The sequence below is a fragment of the Seriola dumerili genome, unplaced genomic scaffold (assembly GCF_002260705.1).
Source record: "Seriola dumerili isolate Sdu_G_001 unplaced genomic scaffold, Sdu_1.0 BDQW01000092.1, whole genome shotgun sequence".
In the NCBI taxonomy this organism is placed as follows: domain Eukaryota; kingdom Metazoa; phylum Chordata; class Actinopteri; order Carangiformes; family Carangidae; genus Seriola; species Seriola dumerili.
In genome coordinates, this window is record NW_019174347.1 from 527168 (window position 1) to 549193 (window position 22026).

At 41.3% G+C, this 22026-nt stretch overlaps 1 protein-coding gene across 2 annotated transcripts in view; it reads right to left on the bottom strand.

The window, feature by feature from the left end:
• Nucleotides 1-22026, bottom strand: part of ispd (isoprenoid synthase domain containing) — a 55870-nt gene that overhangs the window by 26079 nt on the left and 7765 nt on the right. For both annotated transcript variants that reach the window (XM_022746192.1, XM_022746193.1), the window contains exons 4-9: nt 18209-18313; nt 17244-17289; nt 14748-14845; nt 9424-9501; nt 9195-9287; nt 2333-2464 (exon numbers count right to left, since the gene is read on the bottom strand). In XM_022746192.1, coding sequence (XP_022601913.1) covers nt 2333-2464; nt 9195-9287; nt 9424-9501; nt 14748-14845; nt 17244-17289; nt 18209-18313 — 552 coding nt within the window. The remainder of the gene's footprint in view (nt 1-2332; nt 2465-9194; nt 9288-9423; nt 9502-14747; nt 14846-17243; nt 17290-18208; nt 18314-22026) is intronic.

The window sequence follows — 22026 nt, forward strand, 5'->3', positions numbered from 1 at the left end:
CCCCAAAAAAAAAAACCACAAGGTGCTGCGTTTACATTTCTGTTTGTGCAGGGATTAAACAAACAAGATACGTTGTGTTAATTAGTGATCTTTGGAGGGGTTGGTAGGCGTATTTTTAAACTGTCAGGCTATTGTTCCTCCCTGTTTCCAGAGCAGCTCAGCTTGAGCAGCTGGGAGTGATGCATCTTCCTCAGTGGTGGTGATGAGGGAGAACATCCAGTCATTTTATAAAAACAGTAACAGCGGTCACAGTTCAATCGTTCACAGATTATGACTCTGGTTTGGCTATTGTGCTTTGTTTCACCAGCAACTGTTGAAAACAGCCTCAGCTATTATATCATACAAACTATTTCCAAAAGAATAACTTAAAAAAGCACCAAAGAAAAATAACTACACTCTTAATTTAGCTGAAATTTGGAGCCGGATTCAAGATTTTATCTATTCAGCGGTACTGAGGGTAGTCGGTTTGTTCCATGTTTGACAACATGATAAACTGAGCCAGAAACCAGAAGACTGGTTTAATATCTCACCGTGATGATGTGGACCAGTGTTATTTTACTCTGTGGTGCAGAAGCTGGTACACACATAAACGCACGAAGCCACAAACACAAATAAAGGGAAAAATAGAATCTATTCACAAGCACAAACCTGCATTCGGATGAATAAACACTAATCAATAACGGCTAAAGAAGCTTGAGTACACGCTGTAGCTCGTGTCTTATTAACGTGATCAAAGTGAGCTGTTGAATGTGACAGGACGAACACACTGTATGTATGTAGAAACCTGTAGACAGCAGCATGACTGAAATGACTTTAGTCAATATTTGCTTCCCTTACAAAGACGTTTTGAGACGTTGTAAAAGGAAAACTTGACCTTTGACCTTTTCTTTGCAAGAAACAACACAACATGTCAGCCTTCATGTGACCAAACTGAAAATGAAATCATCCTCCGGACGTTTTTAGATGGCATCGAAAACCATCTCAAGTGTTTTCTATTCAAAGATTGCCTGCTGTCAGGTTTGTTTTTTAATTAAAACCAAAGAAATAAAACAAACTTTATGAACAATAGTCATATATACTGTACGTCTGAGGGAGGAAGTGTTGGCAGGCATCTCCACGAGTACGAATAAGGACATCTGGGCGGAATTATCCTCATTATAACAAAGAGCTAACAGTGATTTATACAAGGCTGCGTTCTGCTGTTCCACTATCTCACAACGATAAGCATTTTATCATGGTGAAACACACATTATTGCCCCCCCCCCCTTTCCTCTCTGTTCTCTCAGAGGAGCTGAAGCAGGATGACTAATTAACAGCATTAGTATCCATAATTCAGAGGAAAACCAAATGATGTCCAACATCCGATAGCGGAATCAAACTCACATGTGGGCCGGCAGCATATCGCACGCCGCGCTATCAGGGATACGGAGCATCTCCTTTTCATTAGAGACCGCTGTGACGTCAAGGCCTGACGGCATAACGCCGACTCGCTGACCGCAGAGATTCACGTTTCCTTTTGCGCAGGACTGAATAAAACCCCAACCTGCACAAACATCCGCCTGAGGAGCAGAGGTTTGAGAAGTGATCCAGCTGCCAAGAAGCCTCATCTGTCACACTGCTGCAGTAAGTCTTGGAAATAAATCATACCGGATGTCAAATTTAAGGCCAATAGTGGCATGAATATTCAACATTTGTCTTTGAGTTTGCCCTGCACATCTGGCCTCGGAAGTTATGATTTGACTTGACGGCTCTGGTAGCATGAATCCTGACATTTCTCGCTGTGCAGGATGAATAATTCAACCTTATATAATCCTGTAATTACTGAGCAGTCAGTTATGGATTTCAGGTCAACCGCATCCACCCTGATGACTCCAGTGAGCGCTTGGCCGGGCCTCGCCGAGGATTCCCATGACACACAGCTTAACTGCGGAGGTTTGGCCTGCACGTGCGGCGGTCGAGTTTGCACGGTGCTTTAAACCTAAAGCACCTCTGCATCCTTTTCATCCTGCTGGCGCTGAGTTCAAACAATACTCCACAACACATGTGTTGGAAGGTGAAAAGTTGATATCCTGCCCTCTTAATGACACATTTATTCCCAAATAGACGCACATCCAAGCGTGCGCACACACTAACACAGACAGACGGGTGATAAAAGACAGCAACCTTGCCCGAAGCATAAAAGCATGACAAGATATTGGAGCGAGACACTTAAAAGACATTTCCCATTCTGTTTAGTTTGGCCTCTCTCAAATATGCAGCACAGGAACTCGCTCACGTGAGGAAGAAATAAAAGAAAACATGGCACAGGATGGCGGAAGCACAGAGAGCTCACCTTTGACTGATGAAGCTGGATGCCATAGAGGAGGATGTTTCGGAGCTTGGCTGCCGACGCCACGTCCGCGATTGCTGCTGGCTCCGGCGTCCGCCCGCTGACGGACAGCTCATCTGAACCGCTCAAATGCACCTATCAAAACAAAAGCAACCGCGCCCAATCAGAGAACACCTGCCAATTGTGAAGATCTCTTACCAGAACTGCAATTATGACCCTTTTTGGAGTAGTTACAGCTCATTGTTTGAGCAGTGGTTTAAACATGTTGCAACTCAATAGGCCTGTTTATTTAAGGTTGTGTTCGGGGGAAAGTTTGGGAAGTGTGAGCTCTGAGAGTAAACAGAGGTTGGTTGATACACAGTGCTGTCTAAGGATATAATGACTCTCTAATTCAGTTGTAAATCTTTAGGGCCTCGGGGGTTTATTTTCTCCAATTAGAGCAGCATTATCCAGACACACTGGCTCACGTTACTGTGTCATCTCCACGAGAATCCAGAGCGCAGCGTATTTCCATAACCATCCCGCTGACAGAAACTTAACTCATGATTTATTCACCGCAATTATTTTGTCATATATCCTTAAGAACTGTGACAGGGAGACGTTAGAGTCGCAAGAATCATTTCAAATGTGTCAAGACATCTGCTCAAAACGAGCAATTATAACATTTACGCTTGAATATCAATCAGACGTTTGCTGTCATCAGGTGAAGTCTGAAGACTGATTATTCAGCACATTAGCAGGTGTTAAACCTCCAGACCCCTGGTTGGTCTGAGTCTATGAGACACTGATACCACAGCGGTATTTGTTCCAATAATATGAATTACTGAACTCCAAAAAACAAGTTAACACAACAGCAGAAGTTAAATCGTTTAAAATGTGTCATTTTCTTTGCTGTGGCGACTTCCTTGGAGACAAAAAGGTTATTAAGACAGACTTACATCTTTTACATCATTTACAATAATATTATCCTCTGAGTTACACACGTTAACATACAGGCACTAAAACCACTCATGTCTATCTTCGGCCATCTGGCAGGTTCAATGAGAAGGTTGAAGCAGAGATCTACTCTGAAAAACTAGTAAGAATATCTACTGGAGATGTAGCTGGAACAATCTGTCAATTAATCAAAATTGGCAGATATTTTGATAATCGATTAATTAATGTAAATTTTTAAGCAAAAATTAGATTTGATGGTTTCACCTTCAGCCAGTTTTTCCAGTCATATGAAGAAATAAACTGAATATCATATTGGTCGAATACAAAAAGCTATTTGAAGACATCACTCTGGGCTCTGGTTAGGCTTCGACAATAATATCTCCTTACAGTCCAGACCAAATATCCTGGTAAACGATAATATGGGGATATTCTGTAATTAGATTATTGTATTTTATGTTTCAGGTTTAAGTGATTAGTTACTAGTTTTATTTGCCACACGAAGCAATACAGTGGACTGAGGGTCAGACTCATCAGCCTGTGCAAAACCTTTGTGATATTATAAAAAATGTTGCATTTGGCGGGAAATATCGTGATATTCGATATTATTAAATACCGGCCAAACTTAGCCCTAGTCAATGATTATGTTCATTATTGATTGCGATCATTTTTTTTCAGTTTTACAGAACTAATCGATTAACTGAAAAAAAAAATCAGCTGATTGACTGACGTTAGCTGCTGCACTAACGTTCAGCACCTCGTAGCTCACAAACCTTCCTCCATCAGAAGCCTCAAAACACCAGGATGACATGAGGCCACAAGACATGGAGGTGCGGCTGCTGACGTGCATGCTCCGATTCTTACAAAGTGGTTGCTAGGTAACTACTAGGTGTTGCCCACAACTTGAATGAGAGCAACAAGTCATTGCCCATTTCAACGTTTAAGTGCCTGTATGGAGCCTATACTTACTAACTGCCATGTAAAACCTCAGTATTTTTTTTACAGTATTTTTTATGTATTTAAATACATTAAATTATTTGTTTCTCATACATTTAATGGCACATGTGTCTCCTTCAGTTTAAGCCATTAACCTGGTTCTGTGATGTTTACATGAGGAGATATTTGGCATTAAATAGAGACAAAAACAGCAACAGCAGACAGCGGTTAAACCATCATTAATTCAGTTTCTTTCATTAATTCAGCTTGTTTGTGAACCTTCAAACTTTGTTTCACTGGCTAATGAAATGGTAAGATAGTGTGAAACATAACAATTGTTGCTATGGTTACTTAATATAGCTCATGCAGTGACTGAGAACAGCAGTTAAACTGTTGACAGAAACATGTTTGAGGTGTCCTGACATGATTTTAACCTGCCAGTCAGTCAGAAACAAGCTGTTTTTGTGGTGATTACATGAACCAAAAACTCCTGGAACAGACATCAATCACAGATTTATGATGCCTAACAACAGAAGACATGAAGTGATAATATCAACAACATGGGCTTCTCTTTGAATATGTTGCTCTGAGACATAACACCTCATTTTCACGGACTGTTTGAAACAGTGACCTTCATCAATCAGTCTGCCTCTCTGGCCTGGAGGCTACCACCTACACTTCAAACTCAATAATGCCTGCACTGATCACTACCATGTGATCAGACCTGTGACGCATAACGAGGTACGTGTGCAATCTCACAGCAGAGAAGAAGAAAAACACTACAGGTCCTGAACTGAGCCACATCACTTATAACCGTGAAAGACGGGGGGCTGCTTCACGTTTCTCGTAGTCACGGCTTCTCACACTGAGTTCATGCACATTCAAACATGACCATGAAATCAGGTTAGTCCGAGGGAAGAGTAAACTTTGTGTGATCTTTTGATAGAACTGGGTTTTCTCTTCCATTAAATGCATTGGTATTTGTAGATATGCAGACTTATAAACGGATCTGTTATATAATGTCTGTGATGTAGACATTTGTAAAGCCGCAACTAAGGATAATTTTTATTATAAATTAATTTCTTGCCAATGTTTTCCAAATGATCAAACATTTAGTTGATAAAATGTCTAAAAAAAAAAGTGGAACTCCAAATACAAAAACTGTTACAAATCACATCCAATATTCTGTTGATTGAATGATCAATAATCACTTCAGCAAATCACTTGGTGATTTGTTTTAACTTAAATTAGTGTCACAAGATTAAACAGAAGAGGATAGATCATAAAAGAGTAGAGTTAACAGAGTAGAATAGAAAAGTAGTCCAGTAGATCTGAGCAGAGTGGAATAGAATAGAACAGAACATCACAGTAAAGATACGAATAGAGTACAGCCAAGTATACTACAGTACAATAGAATAAAACAGAACAGAATAGAATAGAATCCAGCAGAGTAGACTAAAGTAGAACTGAACAGAGAGAGTAGAATAGAATATAACAGAATATAACACAGGAGAGTAGACTACAAAATAGAACAGACAACAACTGAATAAAAAAGTCGAATGGAATAGAATAGAATAGAATAGTAGAGTAGAATAGAACAGAATATAAAAGAACAGAACAGAATACAGTACGGCAGAGTAGAAAAAAATAGAATACAAAATAATAGAACAGAGTAGAATAGAATAGAAAAGAATAGTGGAAGAGGACAGAACATAATAAAACAGAATAGAGTCAAATAGAACATAACAGAATGTAACAGAACAATATTGAATATAATAAACCTTGAATATACAAGAATAGAATAGAATAGAACAGAATAGAATAGAGTGGTAGGAGTTGTGGGAACTCATACTTCAGACTGTGCGATGTGAATCAGTGTGTGTGTGTGTGTGTGTGTGTGTGTGTGTGTGTGTGTGTGTGTCTTCAGTGCAGTAATGCTGTGTGACATCTGCAGTGAGTGAGTCTTGTTTTGTCGTAGGATTCAGCCTCTGCAGGTTTATTTTTTCCTCATTACCTGCCGTTGTTTTGGCGCTCGCTCCGTGTGTTAGTTGAAGAGGTCAATTTTCCAAATCAAAAAAGTGTAAACAGGCCTTTCACAAATATTTAAATGTTTACTGGGGCGGATTCGATCTGTTTGTTTTGTTTTTTCTCTGTGTGAGCTCAGGTCGGTGTTTCTCCGGTGGATGTTTGAATCCGGGCTAACAGTGAGCGGGGTCGAGCTGCGGCGCTCTCCTGGGAGGTGTACGGTTTCCAAACAGCTACAGAGCTCCTCAAGGGACCGGAGGCAGACTACAGGTGACGTTTTTACAAGCGGAAAAACAGAAAAGGTTTGGCTCGCCGTGTAGTACATGAACCTCTATGAATCCGTCCTGTGCCAGATGTCTGTATTCACAACCATGCAAAGAAAAGTTCATTCACAGTGTGGAAAATGGTACCGAGACATGCTTTCACTCTGCCTCAGTCCACTTTCACAACACACAGCAGCTGTTATCTGCTTTCAAAAACTATAAAATGAAATATACAATGTTAAAAATATTAAATAATGAGAATGTGTCTGTTTTATGGCTTCAAAGAAGAAGATGAAGCTGCTGCCGTTTGTCTGACGAAGGTCTGAGGACCAAACTGTTGTTAATAAGTGACCATCACAACTCCTGCACATTAAAAATAATTAGCAATACATCACAGCTTTGCTCAGTTCTATACACCCTGCTGTTATAGCTCTGCTTGGTCTGATATAACCAGTGTTTTAAAATGGCTAATTCAAGCTAAGGTTAGCTAGCATTATATAGATATGATATGTTATGGATAATATCGAGTCAGTTCAATGACTTTATGCCTCTTCTCTAACTGTGTTGCAATGTTTTTGCCTTAAAGGAGCTATATGCAAGTTTTTGCTATCGCTACACAGCCAGCATTAGCATTAACAGCTAGCAGTCTAGTCAAGAAGACATGTTGTGAGTTCAGCATCAAACTTCAATCCTTTACTCTCCAACAGTGGAATATAACACAGATGTTAACTCTTGTTTTGCTTCTATTTCTATCACTTATTTTCTTGTACTAAAGTTAGCATGCTAACCACCTAGCCCCACCCTTGTCGGACTGTCTCGTCAGTTTCCGATACCGAGTCACTGTAGTGTCCAGTCTGACCTGGAGAAGTAGCTGCTCAGGGGACGTATCATAACCTCTTGTGAACACAACAATGGCTGAAGCTTTTGGCAAGCGAGAATCACCACCACCCGCTCCCGGCAAAAAACCACGTTTGGTGGCAGAGAAAACATGTAGCTCCTTTAACCATTATCCTGTAATTGTTGATTTATGGTCACAGTAGCCAAATGTTGCATGAGCCAGTTTTATGTGATTAAGTTTCTTATGTTTGCAATCTTTTCAATGATCATAGCAAAGGTTGACATTTTGTTGTGTTGTATAAATAAAAACTTGAAAAACTCAGATTTTTACTTTAATTTGAGCACTGACGAAGACATGCACTGACCTGAGTTTTTTATTGCCTGTGAATGTGGCTTTCTGTGCGAGTGAGAACAAGATTTAAGACAGATGCTGTTGTTGTGGTGTGACAGAGACAAGTCAGTCGTGCACTAATGAAACCTGCTGTGTGTGGACTTGCAGCTTTATAAAAGGCGAGTGTACCTGACTCAAATCAAGGCAGTGATTTAATCGAGTAATGTTCTGTGACATTTGAACTAATTAAATTGGAGTTGTTGGGTTTTTTCTTCATCACAGAGTCGAGAGCAGGCCGTCCAGGTTCTGCTGGCCTCATTACTGAGCTGTATCTTGGCTCTGGTTCTTAGTGTGCGAAGTTTGAGTCAGAGAATTTAAAAAGTTGAGATCAGAAATAATGTGTTTTCTCCATGTAACTTTGCGTGCCACTGTTGCTGTGCAGTCGATACTGGACAGCTCCTGTAACATCTATGTGTTCTTTCTTCATCACTGGTTTACAAATCTGTCAACAACAAGAACGGCCAACTCACAGCAGGAATGGAAACCGTCTGGAGTCTGGAGCGTGTAGGATAGATCTGAATATGTGAAGTCATGGTGGCTTTTTAACCGTTCTAACAGAGTGGCTCTAATGGTCCAGACTGAAATATCCCAACAAACACCAGATGGATTGCCATGAAATTTTATACAGATATTCCCGTTCCCCTGAGGATGAATCCTGCAGACTTTGATGATCTCCTGACTTCTCCTCTATCGCCACCTTGAGGTCCCCTTTTGTTGTTTTGAGTGAAGCGTCTTGACAACATTTGGATGGACAGCCATGAATTTTGATAAATTTTGTTATGTCAAAATATAAATACATTCAAATCCTCCTCAGAATTTGAATAGAATCATTTACTTTTCTAATGTTTTAAAAACTAAAAGGAGCAGAGTATTGATAAGAGTTAAATAACCATCTCTAGCAAAACTTCCCCATAAAGATCTTGGAAAACAAAAATAAGAAATTAATCTTATTTCTTGATTTTAACTTGCAGTGACATCTCAAAGTCTCAGTCCCGAGGACGTCTGACGTCGCACTTATTGTATCGTTTCCTGTGAGTAAGAAGCAGTTAAGTATGTTGGGTTTTTTTTATATACTAACATCTAAAACAGTAAACTAAGAGTGTTAGACAAGCTGATATTTGGTAATATAGAATATTGCCATATTTCCTTCCATATGTGATATTTTTCATAGTATTTTTTAGCAGTTTTGCACAATCTACCCTGCTGCTGAGTCCGACCCTCATCTCACTGCTTTGCTTACTGTAAACTGCACCTTGGCATGTGACAGATAAAACTTTGAACTGCTGTTTAGCGACAGCATCGCTTACACCTGAAACATAAAATACAATAATATAATTACACCATAACCTCATATTTGGGCAGCACTGTATTGATATGTTAAATTTTGGATATCGCACCAGAACTAAAGACTAAAGTTAATTTGTTGTAAATACTGCATAAAATTAGTATGTAGTTTAGATTTGGGACGCAGTGAACTCACCCAAATGACGACCAGCGGGTGAAGAAGAGCTCGATTCGCTGCCTCCAGATCCTTCAGCATGGACTCCACTTCAGAAAGGGAAGAATGATTCACCTGGAGACCAAGGACGTCAACAACTGGATAAGAAACTTTACAGAGAAGATTCATTTTTCTCCAGTATGACAGAAGCTTTTGTGACTTTTTTTTTTTTTATTTCTCAGAAGAAGTTGTGCTTGAAACGGGAACTTACAGAAACCTGGATGAAGTTCCACTCCTTTAACAGATACCTGCCGTTGTCTCCCTTCAGATCCGGGACGACGTCCAGCTCCTGTAACACAGAGACACCCCGACGTTAAATATTCAGCTGATATTCTGCTTGTCACAGGATCCTGAGTGATAACATTTAAAGCAGGTGCTGCAGCACCAGAGCTCCATAATGCATCTGATGTCGAGTGACTGATCGACTTCAGTGCTCAAAGGTCAAGAGGCTTCTGGTTTTTGTTTCAACCACTTCGTCAGTCATTTAGTGTGAGAGTACACCCACCTGTTTTCCTGCCATGAATCATTTTATGATTAGAGAAAAGGGATAAAAAAATATAAATACACTCAGAGGCTACGCAACTGAGTGGCTTATTTCCATCAGCTGTAATCAGAAGCTTATTAGAACAAATGGAAGAGGTAAAAAAAAGTTTAAAAAAAGTTTCTGGGCTCCTTTAAACTTCTGAACTGGCAGGAAAATTCTGTCATATGCAAAAGCCGGGGACAGCAATCATACACAAGCCAACTTAAATTTCATTACGCTGCAAATTGAGTCGAAGGCCGACGCACGGCCAAGAATCGTAAAAGCTTTTTCGCTCAAAGAACCAGGACATTTAGGTCCTGATCTTTCCATTTAGTTTGAGCCCTGGCAAACGAGCAACATGAGGCAACCAGATCGCTCACAGTGTCCACCATGTCCGCTTGTTGTGCCTATAATTACAGCCTGGTACTTCAATTTCACACACGCAGGAAATAAACACAGATATAAACATTAGGAGTCTGCGTTTGGCATTGAGATACACTTGTTCTACTTATTAAAAGTACAGAGAGTAATTGAAAATGTGAAATGGTTATGGAAAACATATGTCAGAGGGTTAATTGGTCTTGAAAGATAACTGCCCATGGCTTCAGGAGGAAAATCATTTCAGTCCGAAATGTAGATTCGCAGGGTTTAGAAAAAAAAAAAATTGACGTGATCTAAACCAGGTTGGGCATGAAATCCTGAAGTAGGAATGTTTATTTAAATTTAGGCACGGACTGGAGAGCCAAGAGGCCGCGGAGGCTCGACAACTGAACCACTCCGAAGAGGGACAGAAGGAAAAACAAAGTCTCAGAGCTCAGCTCGGCAGTCAGCTACCCACTGTGAATTTCAAATGTGTCAAGGAACAGACACAGTTTTGGTCATTTGAGTGTGGACGGGTCTAATTTAAAACAATGCAGTGTTTAAACATTAAAATGCAGGTCCCATATAGTCTAAAGGTCTCTGTCCATGTGTAGTGTGATTATAGATCAGGTCTAGCTTCTATATTAATACTGTGAAAGTATCAAAGCCTCAGTCCACAGAGAAACGCACACAGCCTGTATTCAGAACCTGAGCCTTAAAACCAGCCGTCAGGACAGTTGGTGTTGATGTAAATACAATGACCACGTATATCAGGTTTGTCCACACTACCGCTTACCACATCTGAGGTGCAGTATTTTCTCTTCCCTAAAAAAAAAAAAAAAAAATCATTTGATTTGTAAACCTTTGTAAACTGCTTGTAAGACTTGGAAGCCATAACTTCCTCTGCATCAGTGACTGACAGAGAGAAAAGCTTCTCCCCCGTGTGGTGTCCGCTCCACAATGTTCCTCGCTCTCTGTCTAAATGACGGATCCTCCTACAGATTGAGGTTAATCACTGAAAACCTTCACTAAGTTGATACATGAGTCTGAGGATTTGTTTTGAAGTGGACTGAATATAAGAATATTATCATACATCAAGATAAAAGGCTTAGTGATAAGGGAGAGAAATCAGGAGGTGGTTGGACTCTTTTTTTTTTTTTAATGAAATGAAATACTTCTTTCCTCAATTATGTACTTAAGTGTCCATAAAACATCCACTTGTCTGTGTTGAGCCTTTGTTCCAAATTCATTGCAGCCAAATGCCTGAATAATTCATGCATCAGGAATTATGCAACAAAAGGAGAAAGACAGTGAAAACTGGTTCAACATGGAGGAACTAGAAAGACGGAGTTCAGGCTTTTTAACTCAGAGTTTAACACACTACTTATACTTCAATAACAATAAGAATTTGTAGCCATTAAGACGAGCACTTCTTATTCTCAGCTACGACCGAATGAAAAGGTTTTGAATCCTTAAGGCATGGAAGTGCTGTATATGTAGCTCAGCCACCGGTTTAAATATTTATGAGGGAATGATCTTGTATTGTGATGCTTTTGGCCGAGACACCTCTACTATGGTTTGTTCTTATATATGGGCAGATTTCCTGTTTGAGAGGCTTTTTCAGATGCTCCTCCCACACTTCTACATTTTAATTTTAAAACACATCACTTTTGCTACATGTACTGTACGTCTGGTGTCCACATTACTCCAGAGTTTCTGATCGCCTTTTGGAAACGCTGCTGGCCCCCGTTTTTAGTTTAAAAAACTCGACTCGACACGGAGACCGTTGGAAAGGATGATGTAGACACCAGCCTCGAATACCAGTGGTGAAAGCGACGGGGATAACAAATGACACACGTTGCTAGCAGCTGTTGTGGAGTTATTCTGCATTTTAACGCTACAACTGTCTTTGCTGTTCCTCGTTCGTGGTATTTTGTGCGACTAATCAACTGCACAGACGACATTCTGCTTCAATCTGCTTGCTTGTGATTGGTCATGTACGTACATGTTTTCAGGTGCAATAGTATGGACGGAGATCGTTTCTGATACAGAGTTAAAACGGTCATCAGACAGTCCCCACATAAATAAAGGTTGATATAAAGGTAAATACTTGACAGATTAATTTTTGTATGAATTTTACATCAACTGACAACTTTTCTTCTCTCTGCGTGAGCCTGGATTTAAACTGGATCTCTCATGTAACATCCTGCTGAGAGAAATCTTCATCATATTCTTACTCTGAATGTCTTCCTCTCTCTCGCATACACATGCTGCCAAATCCTCCACCTGCAAACACACACACAGCCTACACTATACTGTCAGTTCTCAGCTGAGCTTAGGCGGCCCAGCCGTGCTTATCACTGTTATTAGATTCACGTAATGGCACCGGGACAAAGGTAATTCTTCATCTTTCTGCTTCTTCCACTCGCCTTTCATCCACCCACCCCTCCACCCTCCCCTCCTTTCTTCCTCCCCTCCCTGACTCCCTGAAAAGGATGTATCTGGTTCCGAACACGCGCACCGGAAAGACACGCAGCCCCACCAGCCACCTGAGCACAGACGGGAATGGCTCCAATCAGCCAAGCCAAAGAGGGCCGACCCCGACCTCCCAATCCCTCTCTGGGGCGCAGATCCAGCACCGGACAGCGAGATCTGCCCCTCCTTCACCGGCTGATGAAGGACTTGGAGCGAGTTTAAAGGAGGACGGGCTGTTTGTATCACGGTGGAACATGGAAACACATCACGCGGCGTGCTCTGCCGCCCCCGTTCACTATCAACAGCTACACCCAAGGAATATATATACACATCAAGAGGATCCAGGAAACACGTTTCTGTACATGAAGCCATGTGTGGGCAATTTGTCAAGCTGGGCGTCTGCTGTGGAGATGAATAATAGCCGATGGGTGTGAAACATAAGCACATGGAGGGATGAACCTGTGGAGTCTCTGATGTGATCAATACAAAAGCCCTGAACGTTTAGTGAAGCTTATATTGTTATTAAATCTGTGTGGGAGAAGTTTTGATTCAACTTAATTTCATGTTGAGTGACTGAGCAACACAACATGACCCCCCTTCAGTCCGGGGGATGGAGCTGGTTTCAGAATGAAATCAGACTAGAACCGACACCGACAACGATTATGTCGTATCATTATATAACATCTTTGACTTTAATCTGAGTCAAATCTAAATGTAATCTAATTTCAATGAGCTCATGATACAATTCAGGACGACTTAGAGGAGCGTATCAACTTTTCTTATCTGAATTTTAGCAGCTGGAGATTTTAGTGAAACACTAAACGTGAGGAGGGGGAGGGTCAGGTTTGATGAAGTGAGGGCTACATGTCTCATCTGTTTCCAGGTGGAACTGATAGAAACTTATCACACCACTCATGTGCCTCCTGAAGAGCCTCTGAGTTATGGGGAGGTGATTGTGTGACACTGAAATTGGGTTTTTAACTCTGCTACAGACAAACTTTAAGTTCTTGAACATGCTGACTGAGCGGATCAACAGAGGGGAGAAGAGAATTGCAAGAGCAGTTTGGGATGTTTTGATCTTTTCTGACATGTTCATTTGCTGCGACTGCTGTTTATTCACAGTCACGTCTTTAAGCCTCAAGATCCGATCGTCAAAACACAGACTTTCTGCTGGGTATTCTCATAAAAAAACAAACACATTATGAGCTGTACATAGGCAGTCCATGCTCATAATATTGTGTCCACCCGTCTTTGCTGAACGAGCTCTTCCCTTCCACAAAACACACTGCACCATCTCGCACCAATACACTTTTACCGCAGGGTCGATTTTTACAACATCATCACTTTATTGTTCTAAATAAAACCTTGTGGTCACCTGTCCATGCAAACAAAGCTAATGTTACTAACATCCATTCTTCATCCTTGTTTTTAAAGAAAGAGGAAAGCTTGCATGAGTTACTGGTTACGTGGTTTGCTCGAAGGAAACCAACAGTTGTTGAGGTAAAAGACAGACTTTCACATGTGGAACCTCTGCGTGGTCTGAGCCGTCAGATTTAATATCTCAGGCCCTCACTCTTTACTGTTTTGCATATGGATACTGTTTTCCATTGTCTATTAGGAAGAATTTCACAAATCAAATGGAGGATGTTTGTAACACGGGCCGAGGACAACATGGGAATTTGATGTGCCCAAAAAAAGATTAAGAGTGAAAGGGTGGGATGTGAACTGCGGTGGAAACTGGGAGCTTGTCAAGTCTGACTGAGCTGAGGTGGTAGGAAGATGATGAGGAGAAGGCAAGAGGCTCATCACTGAACACTCCATTAGTCAAGCAAACTCCCACGATACAGGAAATATAACTGCCATCTGCTCTCCTGCACGCAGGGGAGTGAGAGGTGGAGGTCGGGGATGGAGGGGGGAGAAAATGAGGAGGAGGAAAAGTTGCAGAGTGTGGATGTCCCAGACAGGCTCCATTAGAGGCCTGACCGCAGATGGCAAGTCTCACCGCCGGGCCACCCAAGTGGAGCTCACAGTGAGTTTGACGGGGGATTGGAGGTGCAGGACGGGAGACAGGGACGGGGCGATTGAGGAAAATAAAATATTAAACTGGTGCGAATCTTCAGTAATGCCGTCATCAACACAACCAAGGTTTTAATCAGCTGTTACTGTCACAGTCTTACCATGTCCAGAGCTCCAGCAGCCTTCTGGAGGGCGTCAGCCAACGTCACAGCTCCTGCTGACCCACCGGTGATAACGCAGGCCGACCGGGATAGAGTCTCTGGAAGAGAAATTAATCAACATTTCAATGAACACAAATCTTCTAGCAGTTATTCTGGTGCCGTCAGCAGAGATCTACTGGAGAAGCGACGCATAAATAACAACTGAATTCATAACAACCAGCCAAGAAAAGCAGATACTTAGAGAGGTTTATATGAGTAAATTCTGTCATAAATAACAGGGAATGGTCTGAGATAGATATTTTAACAAACTTCACTTGTGTTTTACCCTGCAGCCTCAAAGCTACAACACGTGAGCTAAATTCAGAAAAATTCAACCTCCAAATCTGAAAAAACACTTTTCCCATATAACTCTTCTCCATCTACACTTTTCCTTTTTGATTATCCTAATCAGGACATTGACAAGTGGCGTCATATTTAGTGATTAAAGTTTTGTGGTTTCTAGTTAAAGGGGATATTTGTAAGTTTTCTCTGCGTCCAAAACGTGGTTTCTTGCCGGGAGCGGGTGGGGGTGATGGTCAAGGTTTGGCCACCTTTGTGTTTAGAATACAAAAGGTTATAATTTGTCCTCTGAGCAGCGCTATGTCCTGAGGGCAGATTGGGGGCTCACAGTCAGTCACTATCGGAAAGTGATGAGACGGGCCAAGGCTAGCTGGTTGGCGTGCTAACTTGAGTAGCAGAAAAGACGTGATAGAAACAAGAGTTAACATTGGTGTTGCTTTCCACCTCTGGAGACAGCTGTTGGAGAGTAAAGGAATGAAGTTTGATGCTGAACTCGCAACATTTCTTCAAGAGTGGTAACGCTAACATTAGCTATGTAGCAATAGCAAAACTTACAAACATCTACTTTAAGGTAATAATAAAAAACAGATAAGTCTGGTAAAGCTGAAGGGAGCAGATTTTATGTAAAGTGATCCTGTTGACAGCTCAGTGTCCCCTTTAGCTGCTGAGCTAATGTTAGCTAATGTTAGACTGACAGGACAAGCTGCTGCTCAGATCTAAATATTAAAATATTAATCTGATGTACTTAATGTATGACTAAGAGATTCTGACTATTGTTCTGTGATCTGCTATCATTAGCTGTTGCTTCTGTGCTCAGCAGCTATCTAGGTTAAATCTAGGCGGCTAACGCTACATCGTTTACTGACACACTCATTAATCTGGTGTTTGTGAACAGCCGAAACACAGGATCAACACTAATATTTTAAATATTTAAAAAGTAGTTAATCTGACTCACAAAATAAATGTTGATAGAGCTTATAACATCTAAAAATTAGAGGCCTGCAAGCAGCACTGATCCTGCACTCGATTTAATAGGGATAACTGGGCGCAGAGAGATTAAGGTGACAGGAAATTTTATGTTTTGAAGCTGTGGTCTGCAAACTTTTTCACATCCAGGATCACTAAACTGACACAAATTAGACCACAGACCCCCATCTGATAAGGTTTCCGTTTTATTACAGAAAGTGTTTGAAACCCAAGACCCAAAGAGACATACATTCTGTCACTGTGTTACTTATGGATGGAAATATAGTGAAAATAAATAATTCCCCTTTTGGCTGGGGACCTCCAGGAAACCCCTCAAGGAACCCTGCGGGTCCCCAGACCCCACTTTGAGAACCACTGCTTTAGCTGGGTCATTGCTGCAATGGCGCACTCTGGTTCAAATCCTGAGCTCATCACAGCCACTGCTGCAAAACACTGAGGACCTCCCTCACGGCTGTCGCACTTCTACCGAGAAAAACAGTTCAAAATTCAACTCGACAGACACACACTTCTCAACAGGCTGCACACAGCCACGTGTGTACACACACACACACACACACACACAGAGCGGGGTATGCAAGTGCATGTGAGCACACAGAAACACAAACACACACACACACACACACACAAACTGAGACACTCGACAGTTTCTCACACTGACAGATGTGAGAACTTTCTTCCACGTCTTCTCTAAAAAAAAAAAAAAAAAAACACACACACAATGAATTCATTGACTTCAGAGGCTCTGGGAATAATCACCGTGCACCTTGTGTCACCATCAAACAGGTGATTGTTGGTCCAGGTGCTGCTGGGGTGAAATATAGGGCTGTGTTTATTTCCATTTCTCTGATTGTGATTGTCTCCCTTGTCCTGACTTGCTCTCCGTAGCGTTCACAGACTCCGAACACCCGCCCTGTTCTAACCCAGCTGAACAATGCCACAAAGAATTTCTCCCTCTGAATACAGTGAGGAGCCATTTTGGTTCAATGTCACCTATTCAAACACTGTTGTGCTGCTCCCGTCAGACCATTTAACCTGCGGCATCCAGTCTTTCATGTATATACTGTATGTCTACATACATTATGTGTGCATATAATGTAAGAAGATGAAAGTCCACTATACGCAGTACACACAGGAAATAATGTAATGTAATTTATTAAGAAGATCACTCACCTTTGATAATCGACTCTGCAGCAGCTAAATCCCGTTTGTAGGTCACCTGGAGGACAAAATAATATGTTATGGGCCAGTTCATCCAAATTATAAAAAAACAACTAAAAAAAACAAACAAAACAACAAAATAAAACATATATAATTTATACTTAGAGGTATCGTAGATCTTAGAAAGTAAAATTTGGAAAGCTCATTAGCAACGTGTCCTTCCAGAAACAGTGTCCTACTTACTTCGCATCAATGGTTCCCAGTGTCACGAGGAAACAGGACATAGGAAATAATACATTTTGTTGCTCTGCTATGTGTGTAGCACCTTCCTGTGTCCCAGAAACTGTTCAACGGAATTAGCAATGGTGAAAGAACACAAAATGACGCTCTGATGAAGCTGCTCACAGCACACACAGTCTTGAGGCATTAGGTTACAACTTTGTATTTATCTCTTAGCAAAACTTTGGGAACCACCGCTCCGGATTATCTTGGATTGTGGAATAACCGAGACACTGTTTCTAGAAAAACAAGTAGCTCTTTAAATGTTATTTTAATGTCATTCCTCAAAGCTTTTAGCATCACAAACAAAATTCAGACCATGTCCATTGTACCAGGGTGGAGATAAATCTCAAAAACCTCAGCACATAAAACCAAAACTATCTCCACGGTTAGATAACACTGAGTGTAACTAGAAAAACATGTCTTTTGTAATTTGGATTTAATCCTTTAAAGCCTGAGTTACATGATCTTACAGAGGCTTCAGAACAAAACATTTACATTTCACCTAATCTCTACACGCTAATCCCGGATGTCAGATTCAATATGTTAGTGTTTCCCGCTGTGCCAGCACCTCTCACTTTTAATGCACGAGCTCTCTGTGCCGATATGATAAGTACGTAGCGGGCACACAGCTGTGCTGCCCAAACTGTTACCAGATCCACAATCCCCAACCCAAACCAGGCTTCTGGCGAGCTCACCTTCCACAGTGTTGGCGGACCCTCGATGAGCTTGGCGTTGGTGCCACAGTACTGCAGAGCCAGATGGAGACACTCAGTGCCAAAGTCAAAGTCGGACTCGGTGCACTGCAGAGGGGACACGACAGAGAGGACAGGCTGTGGACACTTGGTTGGACGATGTGTTTCCATCGCAGGCAGAGGAAGTGAGGGACATTGTGTTGTTCCACTGCAGTGCAGATGGAACAACTGTGTTTTACTTTATTTCTTTATTGTCCCTTCATTGCCTTTATACGGCATCTGCTTTCTCTAACTGTCCTTTGTACTGAAGTATATTTTATGTATTTACTGTCCTGCTTTACTTTGGCCTGACTGTCTGTCTTCCTGTTGTCATATCACCTTCTGAGCCTCTCACCTATCATTGCTTTTGCTTCAATTGTCAAGTGCTTTGTAAACAAATATTCTATTACATAAACATTTATTTCAAAAATAAGAATCCAACTCTTTTCTAACAGTGATTTAACAAAACTGGAAGTCTTAGCCGTGTATGGCACCAGCAGATACTGCAATGAAACAACACGCTAAGAACTGACCTTTTCTTAGAGCCAATAGTGATGCTGAAGTTTATGATATTTCCTTGGGAACTTGAACATGCTCCGAACATTACTTGTCAATCTGCTAATTAGATTATGACGAAACCTTATGTGCAAATGTCAGTTTTTGGTTAAAGATGGTTCATTCTCTGAGGAGACTGATGGGCAAATTTCTCATAAATCTGCAGTTTAGATTTAAAAATCAGCTGTGCACAAGTAGAAATTTGTAGACTGATGTTGGCAGGAAAAGGTCAGCAGCCAGTGTGACCTCTCACTCTGGATTAATGGAAACCTGGTCACTAGTTTTTGAGATACTTTGGACCAAAGTTTTGTCCATAGAGGTAATTTTGGCCAGACAACCATGATGATGGTGTGTGTGATATATGAATATCTGCGGTCATTTGGTTGGTAGTTGTTGAGATTACTCACCCTGCACTAAATTCTTGGGCCGACCAACCAAACAACAAAGGTCGCAAAAGCAAATGAAAACAATATCATGCAAACCTTTAGTAGTAATGTCGGTCTGAAGCCTGTTTGGAACGGTGTCACCTGCTTTTAAGAGCTGCGTCACATTGCTACTGTCAGAAGAGTTCAGGTTCTGTCAAATCAGAACATGACCTGCTCTGCACTCTCTGATCGAACACTTGTTCTTCTGTCCAGACATTCCTCAGATAATCTGGCTCTTTCACATGAACTTTATGCACATATTTCACCAAATATCTCACTATCTGGAGCCACTTTACAGCGTCTTCACAGAAAAGCAACAGATTCGTAACACGAAGCTGCCATCACCACATTTTTCAGAGGATACTTAAGAGGATCCTGTTTTCTTTGGCCGACGGAGCGTTGGCACTGCAACGCTCTTATCTTTCTGAATTAAGATTTAAAATGTGCAAGTTCTATTTTGTCAGGTCATGAGACATTTTCCCACATTTCCACTGTGCACAATATACAAATGATCGTTCCTGCATGTGCAAGAAGTTGCAAAACCTTATCGTAGCCTGGTGCCAGTGGTGGTGCACGGTTGTTCCATGTTTACTTGTTCATCTGGGTGGAGCAGCATGATCTATTTCAGGATCCTGTAATGTTCCCCTTCTTCTTCTCAAATCTTATTTCCCATTCTCGATCGAAAAGCTTCAACAACACTGTGACCCACAGGAATTAATCTGTGCTGGACGACTCTGTGAGGGGGTTTCTAGAAAATTTAGTCAGTGTTTGCAACAAAAACACCTGTTATTTTCAAACCAAAGATGCTTTAACAACTTTTATCATAAATGTTTAAGCAGCTTCCACTTTATTGGCCCGTTTCAACAGCAGAGATCTCACACTGTTTATTCCAGCAGTTTGTTTCCATGGATTTTCAAGAATCGCTTTCCAAGGCTCATTAGTAGGTTAAAAACATGTGGCTCTAGTATATTTTACTGAAGGAAAATGCTACACATGCAAATTTGTCGCTTTTTTCCTCATTGACTTACATAACATAAACATGCCTGACAGCAGCTGCACATGCTATGAGAGAGGGAAAAGGGGCACGTCTGTCATAATCATCTGAATGTCACATTTTAAAGGAAGAAAATAAATACTAAGGTGTGGAAAATCTATTTAGTTGGAATGCTCAATTAAATTTAATGTCAGGAAAGAGTAAGAACAACGACTCCTCGGGAAGCTGTGGCTCTCTAGCTGCCTGTCTGCTGTTGGGTGCTGAGCAGGAGGTCTACAGGGGGTTCATCAGACCTCTTTTGCTTAAAATGACAATGATGACACGACCCTGATAAGAGCGCTGACGCTGAACCAAAACAGTAAAGTTGTGGGCTGTAAACACAAAAACAATGAGCTGAAAGATCAGATCTGGTAAAAGGCACAGCACCGTAAAGTTTACAAATCGAGCAGCCAATTTCACTGTTCTCTGTAAAAAAAAACCACAGATTCTGAGTCAGTTAGCCTGAAACTCGTCTTGGCGATTTCTCAGGGTGACAACAGGACGATCTGATAAGGATATGGATAAGATCAACCAACCCTAGTTCTGGTGTTTTCATTTCAGATGATGTAGATTTATGTTTTGCCTTCAAGTTCGTATCAGTGAAACCTCTCTGTTTATGCTGCAACAGCAGAGAGGGCTCATGGCAGAGAGAGGGAGAGAGAGCGCCTTCTGATCCGTCTGATGCAGCGCTTTGACCGGTCGTCCCCCACTCTGTGCAGGTGCAAACATTGGCTGAACATTATTAGACAATGTTGTAAATATGTGCATGAATTTCCTGTATTGCAATCCCGCAATGAAATTCAAGCCCTGAAGATGCTAAAACACTTAGACGAAAGCTTAGACTAATTTCATTTAACACACAGTCAATTGATCCAGTGTTAATGTAAAAATATTGATTAGAGCTGCTCTAAACTGTATCTTTTTAGTATCAGTACCAAAACTCAGGTATCAGTATCGAATGACTGTATTTACGTTGTCATTGCTGACTGTGATTTATTCTCCTGGACTGATCTTATTTAAGATTAATATCTTTATAGTTCTTTGTACCAGTGAACATTTCATTCGTGCTCTGACTGACTGCTGGGAAAGCTCAGTTTGTGAAGATCACATGGAGGTTTGGATTGAGGCGATGAGCTCATTTGGTTTAAAATACAGTCTGGACCACAAAGACGGATTCATGCTACCTGAGATTATACCCGGGTAATATTTTATCAAGCTATAAAAGAGAGGGGTCTTTTATTCCAGGGACCCTGCAACTGAAGAGAGAAATTACAGGAGAAATATGCTCTCGGTCCTGAGGTAATTTAACCTTTAGCATTTTCTCCCAGCACAAAAGCCGTCAGTGAGGACTGGATAAAGTGTCTTCCCCTTTGTCTTTTCAGCCCTAAGTTCCTCTGCGCTCAATGGATGTCGAAATACTAATGTGCAGCTCCGCAGATTTTTCATGCACATGTCCTACAGTCCTAACCTGACACTTTCCCTTCTTTTGAAGGATTGAAGGGACGAAAAACAAGAGGAGAGACTCAATCGACCCCAACCTCCTCCTCCGTCCCCAGCGACCTCCCCAGTTTGTCTTAATTTTTGCAACTTGACCGGCCTTGACACCGCAGCACAAATGTGAGCTCATTTTCTGAAAAAGGCCAAAGCCAATAAAGCTCTGAAAGCAATCTTAACATCCAAATGTGCCAGGAATAAAAATAACTGCAGACAAATGGGACTCCAATTGGAGGCATGCTTTAGCTCTTAGCTCAAAGTTTGCAGCGTTCTTC